The sequence below is a fragment of the Ptychodera flava genome, chromosome 19, assembly GCF_041260155.1.
Source record: "Ptychodera flava strain L36383 chromosome 19, AS_Pfla_20210202, whole genome shotgun sequence".
NCBI classification, from domain to species: domain Eukaryota; kingdom Metazoa; phylum Hemichordata; class Enteropneusta; family Ptychoderidae; genus Ptychodera; species Ptychodera flava.
The window spans coordinates 31,705,339-31,727,851 of NC_091946.1; the positions used below are offsets into that span (position 1 = coordinate 31,705,339).

Genomic DNA, 22,513 nt, shown 5'->3' on the forward strand with positions numbered 1-22,513 from the left:
GGAAGTAGCATAAGGAACTTTTTACCACATCTACAGTCTGAAAGGAATTTCTTTCATTTAAGGTAGTATATGCCTCAAAAGTGAAAAACTTAAGCTTTCACTCAAACTTTCCTCAGTGAAGCTTTCAAATATTCTCTAACTAAATCAAAATATAAATCAGGGTCAGTTTGCGAATTCTGTTACTAGAATAACAAATTACCTAACAGTGATATTTGAAATCCATAATGGCCGCCATCCCTATGTTGACTCAGTGGGAAAAAATAAAATTTTTTGTTTTCGAAAAAAACAGGATGATGAAAATTCTTTTTACTCCGAGAGCTTTAAAATGAGCCCCAACAAGTGGTAGATGAGAAAAAGAATAGCAAACATTTGAGAGCCCGAATATCTATCCTAGAGGCACATTGTACCTTGAATGACAGATTTTGTTTCATGTGAGTTTGAATTTGCAATTTCTTTTGCCATGATAACAGGAATAATGGGTAAAGAAGGAAGACAAGCAGTACGTTGCAGTGACTATGCATTTGCTCGGTTCAAATTTCTACAGAAAGCTTTACTAGTTCACGGTCATTGGTATTATATTCGGGTCACAACACTAGTCCAGTACTTTTTCTACAAGGTGAGTAATTTGTTGTAGATTCCGTCTTGATCTCTAGTCACAGAAATAATCACCACTGACAGAGTTTTATCTTCTCAAAAATGAATAGGACAAGGAAAGTGCCAAGAATCATGCTCTCATAGAATTGCTGGAACAGGGTGCCTTCTGAGCTAAATTGAAGACCCGCTACGACTCTTGAAGTTCCCTTTGTTGCAAGAACATTTCACAAATTACATGTACATGCAAAGAGCTGACGTTAAGAAAGTTCCAGAAATTTCTAAACTGACTCAATGAGTTTAAAAATTTGTAAGTTAGAGGGCTCAGTTTGTATGACTCTCTGCTGAAGTGTCAAATTGTTGCTGTTGGCCTAGGGGGTTCTTAGTAAAAAAGGCATAAGGTTATTATGTTTGCCATGTGTGGTTTTTCAACTTGTTCACTACAATGGTTTAACCAAACCCATTATTATCAACGATGATTGTAGACATGTTTACAGGGAATATAGAAGAAGATGCAACCACTTATTGTTATATTGATGAGTCATTTTCAAGGGCAAAATTTTAAAAATCTCAAACTGAAAACTAGAAAGATGACATCTAGGACATTGAATTTGCTGCACTTTTTTCTGAAAATGTAGTTTGTACGAGAGGTCATGTCAGTGAATGATTCTTGTGTTGTCTTTTTATTCTTCTAATCTGTTGAATTGCAGTGTTAATTTTGTAAGTGAAGTAGTCTTACGAACCATTCCACTAAATACATGTTTTATGATTTATTCTCTTGCAGAACTTTGCAATGATTACGCCTCAGTTTTATTTTTGCTTCTTTAACGCTTTTTCGCAACAGGTAAGTGGACTGATTTTTTGAGCTGTATCTTGAAACTTTTGGCAATTTTTTTCTCAATGACTACTGGTGTAATTTTAGAATATTCCATAATAAATTATGTACGTGAAAAGGCATCTACCCTCCAAGGTCAGACAAATAGAAACATATTTAATATTTGTTGCAGTGTTCTACTCTCTGAGAGCACACCACTTTTTGACAAATCATTGGTATACCCACAGGTGATGATATAGGTGTGCCACTCCGTTTCTTACCATGTGCATTCGTTTATTGTTATCTCCAGTTGTGTATTTCAGCTTACATATACATGTAGCAGATCATTACATTTCAGTCTCAAGCCTAGTCTAGTATAGATAGATGGCATAACATGTTTGGTTGTGTTCTGTGTTTGTTTATGTACAAACACATCAAAACCACATCAGACATTCCACTTACCAGATCACCAAGCAAAAACATTAGCATCTGAAATCACTTCGTAGCATCTCCAACTCTGGAACTCTATACCTACCATACTCAACACAGGAAAACAATACTTACATACACCAGTTCAACAGATTTTGCATGAAAAAGATTTCTGTGATTTTTGACTTGATTAAATATCACCTGAAACTGCTATTATTGATATCACAACTCACAATTTTCCAATTATCTTAGGTGAGTGAGCATTATTGCTGCAAACAAATTGTGACATTTGACAGTGATACCAAGTAGTCTTTGGTATAGGATATCCTGTCACAGTTTTCAAATTGTATTACCCGTTAGCTAAGATAAAATATGTTCCAGATCTTTAGGGGCCCAAGCCAACTGAGCATGGGCCCTTTTTTTTTTGTGTATGTAGTACTATATAACTGGAAACCTTATAAATATTATGATTCTAAATATATACAGTCATTTGTAACACTTGGAGTTATGAGCAACATTGTTGCTTTCATAGGTGATATTGTGTAATGTTATGGTTCTAGATATCCTGTCTTTGGTAACATTTTACGTCATATGCAACTTTGTTACAAACATTTATCATAATTGAAACATTGTATTCTAACACTGATTCATTTGTATTCTTTCATATGGATCATGATCATTTTGTGTGCATTGTTTTGTCTTCTCTGCTTTCTTACAGACATTATATCATAGTTTTTACTTAACATTTTATAATGTACTCTTCACATCATTGCCCATTCTCATCTACGGTATATTCGAAAAAAATCTCAGCCCGAGAGCTTTATTAAATTATCCTGAATTGTACAAGGATATTACACGCAACTTTTATTTACGATGGTGGCAGTATTGCTACTGGATTATGTTAGGTAATTATGGCATTTTCTTTAATCTATGCTCACTTTCTCATTTTCAATTGCCACAGAATGACCTATGGCTGAATTATCATAGTGTTCTTAGATTGCATAGACAAAGTCAAGGCTATTTAGAACTTTAAGTCACCAAGTACAACGCCCTCACAGTCATGTTCCTGCAACAAATTATTCATAGCTGTTGTTGACATACCACAGAAATGTTGCAAAATTTTATTGTGTGTCTTTCATTGATCTGAATCATGCAAATTTCATGCAAATTTTCCACCTCAGTGCCCAGCATCACTGAAGCATAGGGTAGACTGACTGTCTGTGAATAAAATCAGCTACTGGAACATTTCTTAGGTTTATTGAAATGAGAAAGTGGTAAAATGTCAATGGGGAAAATTTTAAACAAGTTGTATGTGTTAAAAATTTTCCTCTTGTACATTTTGTTTTGTGACAGTGTTTGATATCAGGTTATGTAAGACAGTGCAAGGAAGGGCCCTATTTCATTTCAGAATGACAAATTTTCAGGAAAAGTCACTAAATGTATTATTTGGGTATATCATTCATGTGTTTCAAAAGTTTTGAAATCTGTTCAGTTGATTTTACATGTATCTGTACAAACTCTCAACCTGTTTTTTTAAACACCATTAATTAATTAGTGTATTTCTGATCAAAGCTTACTATCACAGTATATGAATCACAACTTTCCAAGATCAATTGTTACGCACATCTGTGTTTTCTGACAACATCTTGCTGTGCATCTGTGTATGATCTGATATCAAACAATGTTTCCGTCCTCGGTATAATGTGCATGGTTGCTTTGCTGTGTACTAACATCATTACCGTAATGTTTCATGTTACAGACAGTCTATGAGGAGTTTTTACTAACCTTCTACAACATGACTTTTACTGCCCTACCCATCTTGATATACGGTATCTTTGAACAAAACTACTCTTCAAACACACTGTTAAATAACCCGTTCCTCTATCGGCAAATAGCACGAAACAAAGCCCTAACAGTGTGGGAGTATATGTATTGGATTACCCTAGGTAAGACTGAACAAGTGTCTTGTCACGTGACAGTGACACAACAGTTTTGACAGCATGGATGTTGTCACTCCATTTGTCGACCATTTCACACCGAAAATAAAGTTTAGAACATTTGAACATCACAACAGAAATATAAGACACAATTTCATTCACCAAACATCCCTTTCATAGTTGTCATACGGTAGTACTTCAAAGCATAACCTCTCAAGCAGTCGGTGGGGATCTGACAAACACATGACCATATTACATACAGTTTAGTGCATTGTCACAGACACCAGGACAACCATATCACAGCTGTGATGGATCACAGACATAGCTTCACTGTTCTCTATCACAGACATAGCTTCACTGTTGTCTATCATGAACATGAACTCTCATGATCACAGGGTGTGGTCACTGATTGTGAAAACATAAACCACCACATGGTTTTGGTCCCTCAGTCACGTGTAATACACTTGTGCAGACAAGCTTGTAACAACACAGCATGAAAGTATCATGACTATACACACACATTGTCACATGAATGTAGAACATGGCCCTGATGTCTATACATGTACGGTAGATGTAAAACTACCACTTCATGTAGAGTGTCTACGCTGTCATGCATCACGTAACTCAAGTCGTGCAGTTGTCATATATAACCCCTAGCAGAGGAATATCCATATTTAGCTACACAACATATCACATGAAGAAAAATCATGCTGTTTTTTTCTACTTTTGCCTTCAGTACTAAAAATATATTCCTATGACATGTAATGTACACAATACAGGGATGGGCAAATCCAGCGGTCCAAGGCCTGGACCAGCAAAGTGTTTTGTTTGGACCTGTTTGTCGGTCATTCTGAGGGATGACAGACCAGTGAATACAAAGGCACTGACAAACAGGATATGCAGCAAATTACACGGCAGAATCAATAGCATCATGTCGGTACGAGTTTTGGACCGCAAATACTGACTGGGTTTTCCCACACCTGCAATAATGAAATGCACATAACAAACTTACTATATGCTGCAGAAGTATAGGATGCTATGTTCCATAAGAGTGTTTCATTTATATCGTCATAATACAATAAAGTGTGCTAAATTTTTAGTTATAGGACCTTAGTTGATGTAAGGTCCTCTGATTTGAAAATTGTTCTGTGAGTTAACATTCAAGTCATAGTTCTACATTCATAATGGAAGTCTGGTGTTATTCCAGGTCTTTATCACTCCCTGTGTTTCTACTTTGGGACGATGTTGTTGATGGCTGACGATGTCTCTCTTCTGCCAAACAACCAGGTCAGTAACTGAACTTAATCCCCAGACATGGGGTCAGAGTTCAGCATTAATATGCGTGAAATGTTTTTATGATACTTGCAGAAGTTGTGCTCACACAGGTATTGTGAAATTGATACTGTGTCACCACTTCTCAATTGAAACTAATACACGGAGTTCAAAAACTGAAACATCCTAATTTCTGATGACAGCAATCAATATATGTGCAGTGCTATATTTAGTGACAAAACTACGATTTCGAATCATAGTTTGAATGCATTCCGACATCTTGATGTCTGTGAACTCTGAAATCACTATTTTAGAAGGTTAAATAACTATCTAAGCAATACTTTGAAGTTAATTTTTTTTTCTTTTTTATACAGCAATTTGGCTTATTCACATTTGGGTCCATCTGTATGACAATATGTGTGATTGTTGTCAACTTTAAGGTAAAGTTTTCATATGTCTTACAAGAGAGATAGTCTCTTATCTTTTAAATAATATAACAAAATGACATGTTTATAAAAAGTATTGTAATCAGTTAGTCAAAAGGAATACTTGAAGTGAAAGCCAACAAGTTCATGGTCAAAGTGGAAAGTGCAATATCTGCAATATTTGTAAGTCTTCATGTCTATATGTGTGGAAGATCCCATCAACCTTTTTAGTGCTGTAATTTTTCTCACCAAAATTTTAGCGCAACATTTCACCAATTTTTATAAATTTTTCTGTGATTTTTTGATAATTTTGGACTATATTGTCATAACTTTTCATAGGTTACAGTTTTTGATCAAAATTTGGCAAAAATCTGAAAAAAAAATGTCTGGATCCGAAAATTTTGCTGGGCTATAATTATCAAGGAGAAAAAAATTGACTTTGACATTCAAAGAGTTAATGGAGAATCTTTAATATTTGGGTCTCATATTCTTGTCTGGAATAAAAGTAATAATGCCTCTTACTCTGTGTCTGTATTCATCAGGCAATATCGCAGAATTTAAAATTGAAGTGAACTGTTGTGAAGTTTAAAGCTTAGCACATAGGTTTGAATAGTAGATCACAATCTGAAAGTATGAACTGGCCAGAATCTGTTTGATGTCATCTGTTTTGTTTTGTACCAATGTTTTTTTATTTCAAAAGAAATTCTCATTTTGTCAGTCGAAGGCCAGAATGTAGGCACTGTCATTAGGTTCTTATTGTGACCCTTTTAGTACATATTTATCTGGAATATTTTTGTAGCTATGTTATGAGACAAGACACTGGGATGGTGTATGGATATTTTCCATGGCGTTGACTATCGTAGGATACTTTGCCCTATTGATGTTGTACAGTGGTGTCTTCTGGTAAGTAGTCTGAAAAGTGTGACATACTGAAATGTTTTTAGCCTTTCAACAGTCATCTAATATTTTCTTGTGTTTAGTTTACATAATTTTGTCAGAAAAATTCAGTTCTGTGTAGAAATAAATCGTGCACTCTCATATTTGTAATATGTTCAACTAAGTTAAGATGCTCACCACTAACTCGCGTAATTTGTTAAGAGTAAACTGTAATAAGTTTCCATGCAGCTGACCTTTGTCAATAATATTTGTCAGAGTTGGCTGCAACAGGAACTTATATTATGCTTGCTAGAAGATAATTTTGAGTAAGTGACACATGCCGAACCAAATTGTGCAACATGTCTCTCACTCCCAGGGTGGTTCTCATTTAGATTTGTTCATATTATGATAAAATTACCAATAGCTGTATTGTGACATCATTTTGTGGCAAAAATCATTTCTACTATTGAAATTGGCTAGCCAGAATGGAATTGCAAACAAATAAAACCCACGTGTGCACATTTACTCAGTTCAAAATGGGAGCACAGTGTCATTGATGCTATTTTTGTGAATGGAGAACATAGCATTTCACTGTCTGTATATGTAATAATTTTGACAGGCTAGAAACATCACTAGAGGACAGTGACTCCAGTGTCAAGTAAGGTTTTCCTATCATGGTTTTACTTTACTGCATGTCCTGAGGCAGCATGTCCAGTATTGTAGTTTATCTTTAGTGCTAAAAACTTGGGATATCCATGAGTATTTTGATAAAGCAATTCCTACAGAGGTAGAGAGTAGAAATAGCCTTTTAACAAAGAATGTACATACTTTTGGCAATGTATAGTTCTGTTAGTATTTCCAGTAGATTAAGTTGTCACTGAGTAACAGTGAGCTATTGCCATGGTAGAAAGCATTATTTTACTGTTGAAATCCCCGCTGGCTACATTGTTGAGCTTTAACCTTTTGTGTGTAGGTTTTGCTTTAGTGCCATTGTTTTGATAAGGTAAACTTCCTGAAATGAGAATGAAATAGTGAAATTAACATACCCCATGTACAGCCTTTTCACATAATGTAACCAAATTCATTTTTTTGTACAAAAGCAGAGGGGCATGTCCACAGCAAAACATGTAACTAAAGTTCTGTAGCAATTTGCCCAGACCTCCAAAATCTAAGCAAAAACTCCATTGTGTAGCTATTATTATCCAGTGATTTTGAACCACATCATATCCTAGACTGATAAAGGGTTTACTCCTGTATAGTGTGTTTGTCTGTATTCTGTACTTTTAAAACCATTTTTATATTGTCATTTAATTGCTTAAACAAAAGCATTTGACACAAAGTGAGCAATTTGTCATCAATATAACCCTTTAATGAGCTTTTTATTATGCTGAAATTTCAAAAATGGCAATTAATAAACTGGCTGTTTAAGCTTGTTTGTAAGCATAACAAAGCCGGCAAAAAGCTTTCACTTAGCTGACGTAACTGCTGTATAATCAAACCACTGTAGTCCATAACACAGTAACCTGGTAGCAAAACAATGCATAAGGGTTTTGTATTACTTTGAAGACTGCATGAAGGGAAGATCATTGTTTAAAACATAACTTCAGTGTCAATGAATATTGGAAGTTTTATATTATGTGACAATTAGCTGCAAGAAATGTGTTGCTTAAAATAGCGCAGCTAAGTGAAATATTTCTTTAGGATTGTAATTTCAAATTTCTAGAGAAATGTTGCATCCAGTAGTGTTAACATACAATTGTTGAGAGTGGGTAACTTTAAGATATGGGCAAATCTTATCTGTAATGGTGTTTAAGGAAAAGGAGTAGTTGTCATTTGGTAGCATTGTATACTTTCTTTTTTAGATTTGCACTCACATAGTTTAAGTACAAAAATTAAGACAATTTCAAAGAAATTTTTTGAGATGTATTCGTTTTAGATATGTTTATTTTTGCATGAACGTAGTACCTTAAGTCAAACCCAGGATTTCTTTCAAAGGTCCTCATACTGAATTTTGATTGGTCATCATCAAGTTGTCAGCCTGCCCTCACTGGTCATCAGTAGGAAATGAGCTGACCTCAATTTTTCTGTACCAGGCATTCAGTCTGCTCTCAGTGGCCAGTAAGGTGTTCAGCTTGTCCTTATTGGCCACTGGTAGGTTAATCTTTGACACAATGAAAATAATGTAGGTTGTAAATTCAATTGCTGTAAGGAGACAGTGACAAGACTCTGTCATTATTTAGAAGATTACGGAATATTTGACACTGTGAATGAGCCACTCAGTAACATGATGATTTGGCCTGTGCAAACAAAGTTCAGTGGCTTTCCTGCATTATCAATTACCCTTACATATGGTGCAAGAATCCAGATTGCTTAATCTGATCTGAAAGTACATGTCTAAAAACAATTATGCCATCAATTATTGAAACTTGATATCAATAGTTGACCAGTTTAACTGGTTAGTGTACACCTGTAAATTATGAAAGAGGTTATATTCGACTGACTTAGTCACTGTGTAGAGGTGTTGGTGTAAGTGCACTCTGTATGTCTGTACCAAATGAATATTATTTAAATGTCATTGAATCTCATTAACGCTGTTGTGATACATGTACAAGATGATCATGAGGTGGATTTGTAATGCAAAGAGACAAGATTATTTTCTGTTCCATGTTAATGAAAGAACCAATATGCTTATGGGACACTTGTGAATATTTTGTAATGTAATGTATTTCAGATTTTCAGACATTCAAATACCTGTCTTTAGATTGGTTGCTTTCTCGCAGACGTGAAACTGGAAATGAATCTGAATCTGATTTGCAGGTATGACTTCATGGAAGTATTCAACTTCTACTGGGTGTTCTTCAAAATGATGGAGAGTCCTTCATTTTGGTTGGGTATGATCATCATTGGTGCCATCGCAGTTCTACCAGATTTCATCTACAAATGCATCCTGTATTTCATCTTCCCTGAGAAGAGTTCAGCTGCCCAGGTAAGGTCTCTCATTGTTTGTTTGGCATGCTTTGGTTTTAGGTTAACTGACTATAATAAATTGTTTGATGTAGTCTGGTGTAGTTTGGTTCACTGTAGTGAGGTATCGTTCAGCATGGTTTAAGATTGGTAGGGCTATTTATTTATTTGCGCTAAAATAATTTGTCTATTTTGGTTCTTTGACCGATCAGTCTGATTTAGTTTGATTTACTTCTGCTGGTAATTTTTCTGAATTTTTCACAAAAAGAGATCAAAACAACAGATAGTAGGTCTATTTAAAAATATTTTAGAAGTTTGTCACCTTTTGTCAAATATCACAGTTCATTATGATCCAAATGCAAGTGCTAAGCTGTGAAAAATTCAGAAAATACCTTTCTCCTTATCAGGAAATATTTATTACGATAACTTGTATAAACTTCCATGATACTATTAATGTTAGTGATCATTGAATGATTTTCTTGGTCAGAAGGGAAGACACTTTCACGGCTGTACATTCTGCTTCAGACTCTGACAAATTGATACTTGTAATTTGCAGTATATAGTTCAATGTGAAATTTTCTCCTCACATTTTAATATTTCATAAACCTACTTCACAGAAAATAAAAATGCCCGGAAAATGATTGCATTGTTAAAATGGTTGTGCTGTAAACCATTTTATTCAAAAAATGTTTGCAAATCTTTGTTTTCATGCAGTGAAAATGTTGCTACCTACATATACCTCTGAAACATTTTATCAATGAAGATGTTTGTATTTGCTGTGAAAGTCTCAATTACTTTTGCTGTCAGGTGTCTGTAAATATAGTGCTTTCAATGCGTTCAGGTGAAAAGCAAAGATCTGCAACATAAAAGACCACAAAAATGTTTACGAGGTATAAAGGTTGATCAGGAATTATCTAAAAGCATGAACTATTGGTGATTAAATATTTTTGCTTGAAGTTTTGAAAAGATTTAGTATTGGTGTGTACCCTGGCAGTGAACATCTTAATGTTTTATTAGAAGATAGATAAATAGAGTAATCATCAGTGCTGGTTGCTATGGTAATACCAGTGGTTGCTGCTATCATCAGTTTAGCCACCTTAAGCAGTTTTAATTCTTCAATGTTATATATTTGTGATAAAAAAAACAATTTGAGTAAAAATTTGAGAGATATTAAGCAAATGCAGAATTAGACAGGTGTATAGTTACAGTACTGATTGCAGTTTGTCCATTTTTAGAAATTACCTGACAACTCCTCCATGAAAGTGTGTCATGATTTTGTAAATCTGTATATGTGTTTAACAATCAGATACTGTTACCAACTCTAAAACATTACATCATTTTAGAAGTGTTATTAACCACGGATTGCTAATTTGTTTCACAAAGTGTTTGATACTGAATCTAATCACCAACATTTTTCTACAGTGTATCTGTTTCAATGAACATTGTTACCATATAAGGAGCCGAGTTCTTAGTCAATATTGCTAGTCACATGTTTTTGAAATAATTCATGCTGCTATTCCCCAGTGGAAGATGACACTGAATTCAGTAATTATCACTGCGTCAAGATGAGGAATATTGTGCCCATATTGAACAATTTGTACAAATCAACATACTTCTAGGGGGCCCAGTTACTTCACACAGAAAGCCTCCTCAAAGATGTGATTATTTTCATGAAGCAGATTGGGCCCAGTGTTCTTCAGTTGTACAGTCACTGTTTTGCATTGTGCTTACTGTTATGTCTGATGAGTTGTGTTGAGACATCATTTCGTGTCAGAGTTTCTCATGTTGCTATGGAGATCACTTTGATAGTACCATGCCGGCAGCCATTTTGTTTTCCACCTCACCCAGGATCAGGTAATTCAAAATGTTTCATTTGTTTTATATCACACATACATGATTTCTCAACTTGAATTGATTTTCCAAGCATCATCACAAAGACAGGTATTCCAAGCGAAAGTGACATGAGTTTTTGCATTATTTTGATCTTTTAAAAGAATATGAAAAAATTAAGAGTTAGACATTGTTTTTTTCTGAGAATATTCTGCTCAGTGTCTGTAATACGCACTGGTTATGTCATTGATTTTATTGGATTGATAGGGTGACGAACATAACTGTTGTTTTACTCTTCAGTTCAAAAGTAAAGACCATCAGTGCGAGTTTTCAATAGCAGGTTCTAATGTGACATATCAGTTCAGGCAAAATCGTCACGGTATGCTTACTTGTGATCCACTCCCAAAATTTAAGCTTTGGAAGATCAAACTTTAATGACAAGTACACAAATGTACTCAGTAAAATATCTGTAGAAAAATGTACTCACCTCTGTGGAACCCAATGATTTTCTGTTATGTACAGACATGGTATCTTGTAATTTGTGACGATGCTTGGGAGAGCAATTTAAGATTCCGCAGATTCACACATTCACCACAGCTTCAGAGTTCAATCACCGCACAGTCACATGTCCTATAATGGCCTCAAATTTATTACTACCGTCCAATTATACTGAGGTACCATTATGAATATGAAATATTTAAGGTATCACAGTGAAAGTTAGCAAATATCATTGACTTTTCACCGTAAGCAACATTTCTTTCTAACACATTCTGGTGATACATCACTTGACATTGCCCACAATTGTTTATTATTATTATTATTTTCATATTTTCCTCTGATCATCATCAATATAGAAATCTAGAGCCGCTGGACAGTATACAAAGATTTTCATTTAGTCAAGCCTTAAATCGCTGTAGAATTGTTTTGAGTTGTGAGTAAAGTAATTTGTAAAAACTTTTCATTCTACAAAATAATGTCAAATGAAAAAGGCTGATTGTAATCATATATTTGAAAAGCATAAGACAAAATTCCTACACGTTTCTGTGAAAAAGTGTGTCTTTAAAAGTTTTTTGCATAATTTTCCTGATGACAAATATGCAAGAAGAGAGCATGATGGGTAATGTCAAGTGTTCCATATTGTTTATAAACACACTCATATACATTGTTCATTTTATGTTATTGACATGCATTATCTTCATATGCTGCCATTTTGGTATTTTAACATCAGTGCCTTTAGGAATCTTACAGCAAAATTTATACTATCTCTTGACTTTATATACATATGCTTCTCAAGTGCAAAATCTTTATTATATCACAAAATATGTGTATTTTTCATAAGTATAGAAGTTTGTGTTGTTGGCATAGGTATTAGAACATTTGTAATATTACTGCAATGGAATTGTGGCATAATCACAAATTGTCAGATTACGGGGCAATTTGGAATCTTTGCCCTTTGACCTCTAGTGATTTCCAATATGGCCGCTAAGAAATTGGCAAGCTGATGTGATCTGTGCATCTTGTGTGTATTCAATGTTTTTCTAGCCCTGCTGTTGTGTTGTACTGCTCTTAATGTGTTTAAAATCTATAAAAGTAAAACATCAGGTTCCTGAAAATGTCATTTATTGGCTTTTTGTGAAGAGAAAATTAAATTGAGTATCTGTACCTGCATGGTGTGTGCATCAGATTTTCAGATGTATATGCTAGTTTTGCCTAAATTAGCTATTGCAATAAGCAGTTAAAATACCTTATAATTGTACTAACATTAATGGATTCCTTAACAATTGCTAGTTTGCCTATCTGTATTTGTCATGTCCGTTTTATTTGTTGATGTACAGCTTTAAATGTTAAGGAATGAACATTGCCTCAACTTTTATAGCTATTTACCTAACAATTGACAGAAAAGGACTAACTTCAGCATGACACTATAATTTTGTATAGCTGATAAAGATACGTACAAGTGTTGTACTTATATATCATGACACAAATTTTCACATGTAATAGTTCATTTGACTCACACAATTTGCAAACAGCATCAGTAAAAGGTCTCACGGCATTTGTCATTATGGCAAAGCGACTAGGTGACAATCCTACAAAAATGTGTGCAAAATCCAGGTATAAGACCCTGGGCTGTTGCCAAAGTTTACTTTGGTATTGTGGAAACGGAGCCACAGAGGATGATTTCAAAACTTAGCTTCTGCCAACTGGAATGAAATTTCTTCAAAAGTCTCCTTCAAACCGAATTTTAAGTTTGCGAATTTTGGCCACATGGGTAGTGATATGAGTAACATTTTGCTATAATGACTGCCATTGATTAAGAGGGTTACACAAGTATTCGTTCATTTTCAGATGTGAATGGTGTTGTGGAAATGATATGTATATAATGTGCTGCCTTGGTCCGTGTAAATGCAAACTTAACACTGTTACATTGTTTCTTTCACAGAGGGAGGTCTGTGGTGATGTCAACAGTAAAAAGGTAATGCAGTGTGATGCTGATTCTAGTGCTAGCTTCTTTCCTTGCATTTTGGGTGAGAGGGTAGATGATAGCTTTGAACAAGCAGAGGCAGTAGCCTTGAAGACGTACAGCTCTGCTTCAAACCTCAGCGTTTCAGAAGAGATAACTGCACTGGCCATGGCCACGCTGGCCAACTCAGAAACCGCGGTCAATGGCAGTGATGCAAGTCTTCACAAGCAGGGCTCAGATTATGCAAATGGTGGTGGTGATTTTGTTGATAGTAAACCAGCGGATGGGAAACAGAATGGCAGTGTCTCAAGTCTTGAGATGGCAGTGCTGAAATCAGATCGACAATCGGCGACCAGTGAGTACGGCAGTGTTGCAAGTGTAGAGGCAGCAGTGCATGTATGAAAAGACACAACTGAGAAAAAAAAAAATTGTTCATGCAGATATTGGAGTTCAAAGTTCCAGTAGATCAACTTTCAGACATTGGCATGAAAATGGTTTTACTGCCTGTATTATTTGAACATTGGTGCTACTCAAAGACCTTCAAGGCAAACCAGACCTGACCTTATTTTGTGGTTTGTATTCTGTCTGAGAGAGAAAGTATGGAGTGTTTGTGAAATGGGATTTTTGATGTTTGATGCATGACAAGTTGCTTTACCTATTTTGGTTGATCATTGCTATAGTTTATCATAGAGTATGAAGGAACTATGTCAGTTTTTCTACTGTGAAAGCAATTGGGAAATGAAAAAATGGGAGTTTTGATCAAGAAAGAATGCTCTATAACATTGATATTTTTATGTAGTGATACTGTTTGATCATGTTTACCTCATAATTCAGTATTTTTGTCGTAAAAGACAATAGGGAAATAAAAGTGATTTGGCAGTAATTTTAAGAGAGAGTCCCCACAATTACTGCAGAGAAATCAGTTTGGACCTTTTAATATCTCAGGTTTTCCCCAAAATGCACATGACATCCGTAATTATCATTTGAAGTGATCTCTCATTCAGTTTCTGTATAATAGACTTCTGAACTTGGCAATGAATATTCTGATTTACCTGTCTCTGATTGCTTATCAATTAAATGTAGCACGTGATAATGGACCAGTTGGCAAAGATTTTTATCAGTTCTAACAATAACGCCTTCCCGCTTATAGCATTAGATATACAGTGTCTGTTTATTCATCATACCATACTTACTTTCAGAGAAGCAGGTTTAGCACAAATGTTTTGATCACATACAACTCAGTGGTATGTGATTCACTAATTTTTCTATTTGATTCAAACTTGCAACATACTCCTCATGCCCACCTAGCAGAAAAGTTGGTGCACTGAACTACATGTAGACAAACCTTGCTGTACTACGTATCTGCCCAATTTGTGAGTAAATATTTCTGGCAGATACCAGGTACTGTGACATCATTTTCTGTATCTTGTCTGTCTGTGAACAGAAGTGATGAGTTTGTCAACCAAAATCTTTTTTGGCAATTTATATAACTGACTTCTGAAATAATGTAAAGTTGACTTCAATACTGCCCAAATACTGCAACTTTAACCTTTATGCTGTGATCATCAGCCTGTATGTAAAGCAATGCATTACCTTACACCTCACAAATGTTGGCCGTAGTTTACTTTTACTTTTAATTTGGAGATTTATCTTTTAAAATTGAAACTTTCCTTTCAATAAGGTAGGTCAAAAGACAGCCACTGCATGCATTGACAATATCAGCTGACTCATTACTACACATGAACATCTCTAGGTTACAGAATTGGTTTTTAGTTTCACAAGAATAGCCTGTATTTTTGTACAAAGTTTTGCATCATGTCATGTTTTTGAATTTGGAAAGCTACTTTTGACCCTCTTTTTAGATGGGCAGTTTAGTTTCTTTTTGTAGTTCAGTAGCCTGTTAGATGACGTTGTAGTCTAGTTCTGCATGAATAAGTTGTTTGAGTAGTTTTGTTTTGAATGGGAAGAAGAATTTTTTTGAATTGATGAATTTGACTTGGTAAGTAATTTAAGATTCAGATGATTTTAGTCACAAACTGTGTAAGATAACGATAAAGATGGTCCACAATAATTCACAAGTCAATGTAAGAATGTGTTAAGAAAATGAAATAGTTTGATGAAAAAGTTAAATGCAGTTCATATTAACTGCATGTCACATCTTTTAAACATCTTCCCTGTCAATAAATCTTTAAAATGAGAAAATTGTACAAACAAAGTGAACAATTAGAATTTAAACAACAACAACAAATCAACAACAACACCAACAAAAGACCTGAAATATGTACGTGAGAAATCCAAACGACCAAATTGGCATTCTCTTTTTTTGTTACATTATGTTTAAGATTTTTAACATTAATTTATTTTTTGATACTTATTATGATTCATGTTGACGATTTTAATTTATTTTTCTGGTTCATTTTTCCACTTTGTGAATTCAAATTTTTCCTTTTGTCAATAAAGTTTTGTGATTTGGTTTCTTTTGTCCCTGTCTTATTTTACAATTTTTGAAAAGATAGTCTGTAGAAGCTTGCAGTCTACAATTGAATGAGGGAAAAATTATATGAAAAGCAAATATGTGCAGTGGCTTTAGTTTTCTCCGTCTGGATATTTTGAAGAAAAGGCGAAAAGAGAAACTTATACAATAGGTGACAAGTGTCATAAATAACTATTCATCGAGCCTGCTTGCTGAGTAAATAAGATGTTCAGCTTATCATGCAAGCATTAGACTCTGCTTGTATAAGGTAATAAATAAAATTCTTGTCATGTAGAATAGCTATCATAGTAATCTTTTCAATTTGATGGTACCCTGCACTAGTAGGGGAGCTACAAATGTGTTTTTTATTGTTCAGCCGCATAATAGTCTTATAAACTAGATCTTACCTAGAAGTAGTAGCAGTAGGGATGCTACAAATGTGATTTTATTATTTTTCAGCCTCACTATCATAATTTTTTACAGTTTTAATATTTAAGTAATTCACCAGTCTAACAAATTAATTGTGACCATAACATTAAAGGATATAGTAGGAGTGTATTTTATTTTTTCATTACCATAGCAACCAGCACAACTAGAAGTCAATGATGACATTTAGACGTATCTGTATTTTTTTATTTACAGTAATCACAAATTTTATGATCTGTTGCTATGTCTGTCAGAAATAGCTTTAAAGACGTGTTCCAAGCAGATGTAATAATAGTGCATGTGGAGTGTGTTCAATTTTGAAATACACACACTGAAAATAAGTTACGTAAGCTGGATGGTTTGCTGATTTGCAACCTTGTAGCTTAGTCTTTTGCTTGGGTCTGGAGAAATGATACAACCAGTTATTATTTCCTTCCCTTCAGCGAAATCTTAGTGTCTTTAGTATTCTGTATTAATGTAATGCCAAATGTAATGCTACACGTTCCATTTGGCATTTCCATTCAAACTCATTGTCATTGTTATGTATGTCAGGCACAAAGGGTATAAAGTTATTGCTTCAGAATTATGACGGTAATCAATAGTCTTTCAAAAGAAAATGAATTTCTAAGTGTGTGTGTAACTTTCATGTGTTTGTCATTCTTCCAGCCCTGCAAACATAGTCATAGGAGAATTATACATCAGTGACTCTCATTAATTATTTTTGCTTGTAGATGAAGTACTGACCTTATCCTGCTTCACGTATTCTTCTTCTCTTTTAATTTTAAGTTATCAGTTTTTTCATTGTTTCTTTTCCCTCGTGATTTGTTATTTACCTTCTCTTATGCAAACTATCTGTAGTACCAGAAACTTGTTCATCTCCATGTACCAGTTGATGCTGAACTATCATCATTCGGCCCTGTAGTGACAGGTGAGAGGTCAGGGGTCAGAGGTTAAAGTTGACCAAGCCCAGGAAAAGTTGAAAACTTGTGCAAACTCTGTGTTTCTTGTGCTCTTACGTGATGCTTGTTTGATGAAATTTTCTTGTAGAGAATGCAATTCAGTCGCCTTGGATATCACAATCTGGATGTATAGTGTGAATTATTTGGATCTGAGCAGTTCCCAGCCCATTTTATAAGGTGAATCCTCTATCCTTGTTCATAAACAAGCTTCATAGTTTCCTAGAAAAAATCAGCCATCACTGAAATATTAGTAGAACCAATTTATACTTGAAGCATCATTGCTGATAAAATGCAATGCAAGCAAAGCGCATGGTCTAACAAAAAAAAAATATGTGATATGTTCCAAACACTAATTATCTGTAGTAATGTCATGCAAGCCAGCTTGAGTATGTCTTTGTTCAAACGCCTCTGTACAAACATTGTTCATTGTTTGTTGCATACGTTTGAGCTTGCTTATTGAGTTCTTCGCAAGTTTTCAACTTTTCCGCCAAAAAAAAAATATCAGCCGTGATAGAGTTCATTGTGCTCTTGGTTCATGTCAACACGGTTCAGGATTCTCCTTTTCTCTCTTATCCCTGTATCTATCTCAGTCTCTTTAGATTTGCAGCTGCCATGTGATCTATAAGTGGGATTCATGTGACGAGCATGTGACTGTTCAATTAATCACATGTGGGGAGCATGTGGCCACTCAACATGTTTTCATGTGTTCTCTTGTTGTTTACTGTTTTATGTATCCTTTATTCATAGTACCAGAGACTAGTTCATGGCAGCAGATCTTCTAAGCCATTAGTCCTTTCATTCACAAAGAGGTCGGGTCGACTGCAAATATCCCACTCTCATGCACAACTCATAGGTAAACGGTGACATACATTCATCTAGTTGTTTGTGACTGCAGTATGGATTTCAAAATCATGGCACCATGGTAACAGTTTATTTGTGTGTATATTTTGGCCAATCTTATTGATAATCCAATTATTCTGTGAAGAAAAAGTTTAATCTTTATACCAATTCAGACCAATTTTCTGGTTATGTACCACCAAATGATATGAAATCCATATTACATTGAAGTCTTATGCTGACACGATGTTTTGCCTGTAAAACATTTGAAGGTTTGCAAATGATTTCAATGTATAATTGTAGCCCTGTATGAGTTTAACATTACCTTCCTCGTTCCTTTCCTGTTTGTGTGTTTAACATTTCACTTCCTTTTCTTCCCTATCCTATTCTAACCCTCCTTTCTATATGCCTAATTCCATCACCACCATGCATTTGCAATGCTTTCACTTTATGTCGCAAGCTTACAAGCATAGTCACTTTAATTGAATATATTTTGGTATCGTGTACAGCATTGTGTTTCAATGAAAGCAGGCAATGTAAATTACAAATTATGCAACTGTAGATTTTCACCATTGGAATGTTGACTCGTGTGTAAAACTGGAGTCTTAAATTATGCTAGCTCTGTTTTGTCAAGAAGGTAACCTGCATTTCTTTGCAAAATTGCAACAGAAAAACATCTGATAAGAAATTCCTGTATATCAACTATGGAAATACATGCAAGTCATTGCAGAAACCGTCACGGTGGGATCCAAAATATCATGTATAGATCCAAAATACCATGTATACCTCAAAACTTACATGGGTCAATATTTGATATTGTGTTCGAACGAATGTATACTTTGATCGTCTATATACTCTTTTATGATTTCCCATAACATTATCTGTCAACAAAACGTGGTGTACTAAGCTGTCTGTGATTCCTAGATGTAATCTGTATAATGCGTTATATTTCTTCTGTTAATGTATTGGTGAATTTGCTTCTGTTTTCTGTTCCGATTACATCATGTAGTAGAAAAGTGGTTCTATGCAAGGTCTGTTGCTGCTAATTTCTAGAACTTTTGCATTAACAATCTTGTTGTACTTTGCTGTTGTAATGCATCCATGGGCATTTATGCACCCATGGGGCTGTTATCTATTGTAACCTGTTCTATACAGGGTTCTTAGGTTAAAGATGCAAATGAATGCATGATGTATTCGATTACTACTAATAGATATTTTGCATTTTTTGCCTACTTGCAAACTAGATGTGCAACAAATATCCCCCAGTGGCATTGATCTGTTGCCCCCTGGTAGTGTGGCATGTAAGATGCAATTTTTGTTGTATCGTGTTTATTTGTCCTTGTGAACAACTTTTACTCCTGTGTACAACATCTAAATTACTTTGGCATGAACTGGAAAGGTGGTGATATTTTCAGTTATTGATAAAAACATCTAATTTGTCTATTATATCGTGCCAGATTTACTCATCAAAAGATTTGATTTCCATTGAAAACTTCCCATGTTTACAATAACTTTATTTTTAGATGCACTCTTGTGCAATTATGTGTGTCTACTCAGTACATTCTCTGTGTATCCCTTTCAACCATCACCACATAGTACAACCCCAGTCTTGTTAAAAAATGTGGTAAGACATCTTTCTAGGGTATTTTGGTGTGAAAAATTTCATTTGGTTTTACTACAGATACTCAGTATATGCAGTAAATGTGAGGTTTAATTCGTTTTCAAGTGAAAAACCCACTTCCTATAATAAAACCATGAGTAAAAGGGAGATGAAATTGTTCACTTTCCATGCTTCAATATAATGCATACCAAAATATTACAATATTTCCAGTCATGCCATTTGCAATAGATGCTGTGCACATCCAGTACAGTGATGAACTCCAAGATTCAAACATGGCTATCGACATTTTAGATTTTCTTTTCAGAAATTTAGAATTTTGCGATTTTTGCAAATGATTACTGGGTTTATCCAACTTTATGCATCAAAAGAGTCATCCTGTTCAACAGGAGTAAAAGTTTGGTGTACAAATAAACATTATAATTTCAATTCTTTATAAAAGCAATGTGTCCTTCAAGCCCAAATGGTGGCATTAGTTTTTTTAAAGTGCATGTGAGAACACATTGCATGCTCAGTATTTTTTAACTTGCATAAATTAACCACGCATGTATAAGATAGTACAAATAGCAAGCCAACTAACCTTACACTAGTTGTCTTATGTTCACTTAACACTAACAACCTTGCCAAATGCTTCTCACAAACTACACATTGTACACTTTGCAATAATCTTTTAAGTCATTCTGTATCTTTGATACTCTTTTGCTTTATTGTCATGATTATTCTTTGAGAAATGATTTTGTTTTCCTTGCTATTTCTTTTCATGACTTGATTACTAACAACATTATTTTTGGAGGACTAGAAACTAACCAGTGTATTTGAGATTAAAATGTGCCTTAGTATAGATTTATGAGTTGTTTGTAATTGACAACCTGTATCTTAAAAACATTTTTCTTGTTCTGCACAGATTACGTTTTCTGTCCACCAACTGATTATTTAAATTACACATCTATGTTAAGTCAATACAAGATAATTCTAAATCATTTCACCCCAAATGAGTGAAAACATATTTCTTTCATGATTATTTATTGTTACATTCGGTTATATTTGAATGAGAAACAATAATTTAAGAAGAGAATTTAGGGAGAGCGAAAAAACTAAAAATGTAATCAGGTGGTACAGGAAGTGTGTCTGGGCAGGATAAGCACAGAGTACATGTATGTATCCCTATGCAGGTTGGACATGTGGCCATGTGTCCAATTTACAGGATGACAACATGTACAAAGTATTAGCTAATCTTATTCTGCTATGTCGTCAATACAAAGTTCTGAAGATGTCATGGTGATTCAAGATTTAGCAGTAAAACTTTACTTCTGGATTGTAAAACTCTTATTTTTGGTCTATTATCAAATCCATATGGGTTTGTGGGTTTTTTCAATTCATATTGCATGCACAACATGTAGGTGAAGCATAATTACAGTGTTCATGTTATGCATGATGATGACAATATTGCAACAACCAAAAACCATTTTGAGTGCAGTACAATATAAATAATATACTGTCCAAAACAAAAAATGGAGTTTAGAAGATATCATGGATCACATAATGTACATTGACATAATCCAGAAGTGATGTTTTACTTACCAGTGCAGGCTTTATATTACTTTAGGAATTTTAGCGCTGAGGAAAGTATTTGTTGACTGTGTGTGGTAAGTTTTTATCCCATCGCCATGTCTTCAGTCTGTCACTTTGGTTGCATTGACAACAATTGTAACAAAACACAGTTCTGTTGTGTTTTTGTGACAATGATGAAGATGTGATGTGTTTAGGAGTGTTCACTTCTCTGTTGATTGTATCAATGGCTCAAACCATATGGTGCATCAGTACTGGAATGAAGTGATGCAGTTATGATTTGTATTAGCCGACCATGTGTTATTTAGACAAATTGCATTCAACATTTACAGTTTAATTGTGTAGTACAAACTTACAACAAGCTGTAAAAAAATACTCTTTTTACAACTTTCTGCTATAACATCCAAATTAAAATTTTGGTACGTAAAAACATTTCTGTGTGCACAAAGTGCCAACTTACAGCTGTTTAATGTTGAACATTACAACAGAGGACAGAGAGGTGTTAACAACCAGGCCAAAAGCTGTAACTTTTGATGCTAAGTTCAACATTTCTTTAATGTGTAGTATCTGTGCTATGCCCCAGAACCCTTTGGTTTTCAATCATAGGGTTTCTTTTTGTATTCATAGTAGTGCATGAACTTGTTTCCAACACCTTCAGATATTTCAAAAAATTACCCATGGAGATCAAGGAAACATGAATTACACTTGCTCTAGCCATGAGGAGTGTATCACAGAGCTACACATTTGAAAATTTTGAAACTGCATTATATGTTGTAGCTGTTGGCAATTGAACACCTAAAACTTACCACACACAGTATTGCTTTTCTGCCAAGGGTAGATTCAAGCAGTGCTGCAGCTGCCAAAGTGTAGAGATGAAACTTAATACACCCTGCAAAATGCACCCAAACACATAAAATCTGTTTTGCCTTCACTATTTATGCTTTTGGTAGTTACCCACTTCATGGGCCCAGCACCACTTGAATTCTGCCCGCCTCAATGCCATGCCAGCATGTCTGAATTGAATGATCTTGT

The 22,513-nt window shown here is 34.7% G+C and overlaps 1 protein-coding gene across 21 annotated transcripts in view; it reads left to right on the top strand.

The window, feature by feature from the left end:
• Nucleotides 1–22,513, top strand: part of LOC139119285 (phospholipid-transporting ATPase IF-like) — a 71,195-nt gene that overhangs the window by 45,343 nt on the left and 3,339 nt on the right. Inside the window, exons 21-30 of one of the 21 annotated variants that reach the window (XR_011548886.1) lie at nt 471–616; nt 1,376–1,435; nt 2,553–2,739; nt 4,979–5,058; nt 5,418–5,483; nt 6,268–6,371; nt 9,162–9,330; nt 17,357–17,426; nt 18,205–18,310; nt 19,539–19,595. Coding sequence is in view for 15 of the 21 variants with exons in the window: in XM_070683015.1 (XP_070539116.1) it covers nt 471–616; nt 1,376–1,435; nt 2,553–2,739; nt 4,979–5,058; nt 5,418–5,483; nt 6,268–6,371; nt 9,162–9,330; nt 13,579–14,001 (1,235 nt within the window). In the remaining 6 variants the exon portion in view is untranslated. Of the gene's footprint in view, nt 1–470; nt 617–1,375; nt 1,436–2,552; nt 2,740–3,593; nt 3,781–4,978; nt 5,059–5,417; nt 5,484–6,267; nt 6,372–9,161; nt 9,331–13,578; nt 16,073–17,356; nt 17,427–17,545; nt 17,635–18,204; nt 18,311–19,538; nt 19,596–22,513 lie in introns of those variants that run through there. The other 20 variants (XR_011548888.1, XR_011548891.1, XR_011548887.1 and 17 more) reach the window with 20 other exon arrangements.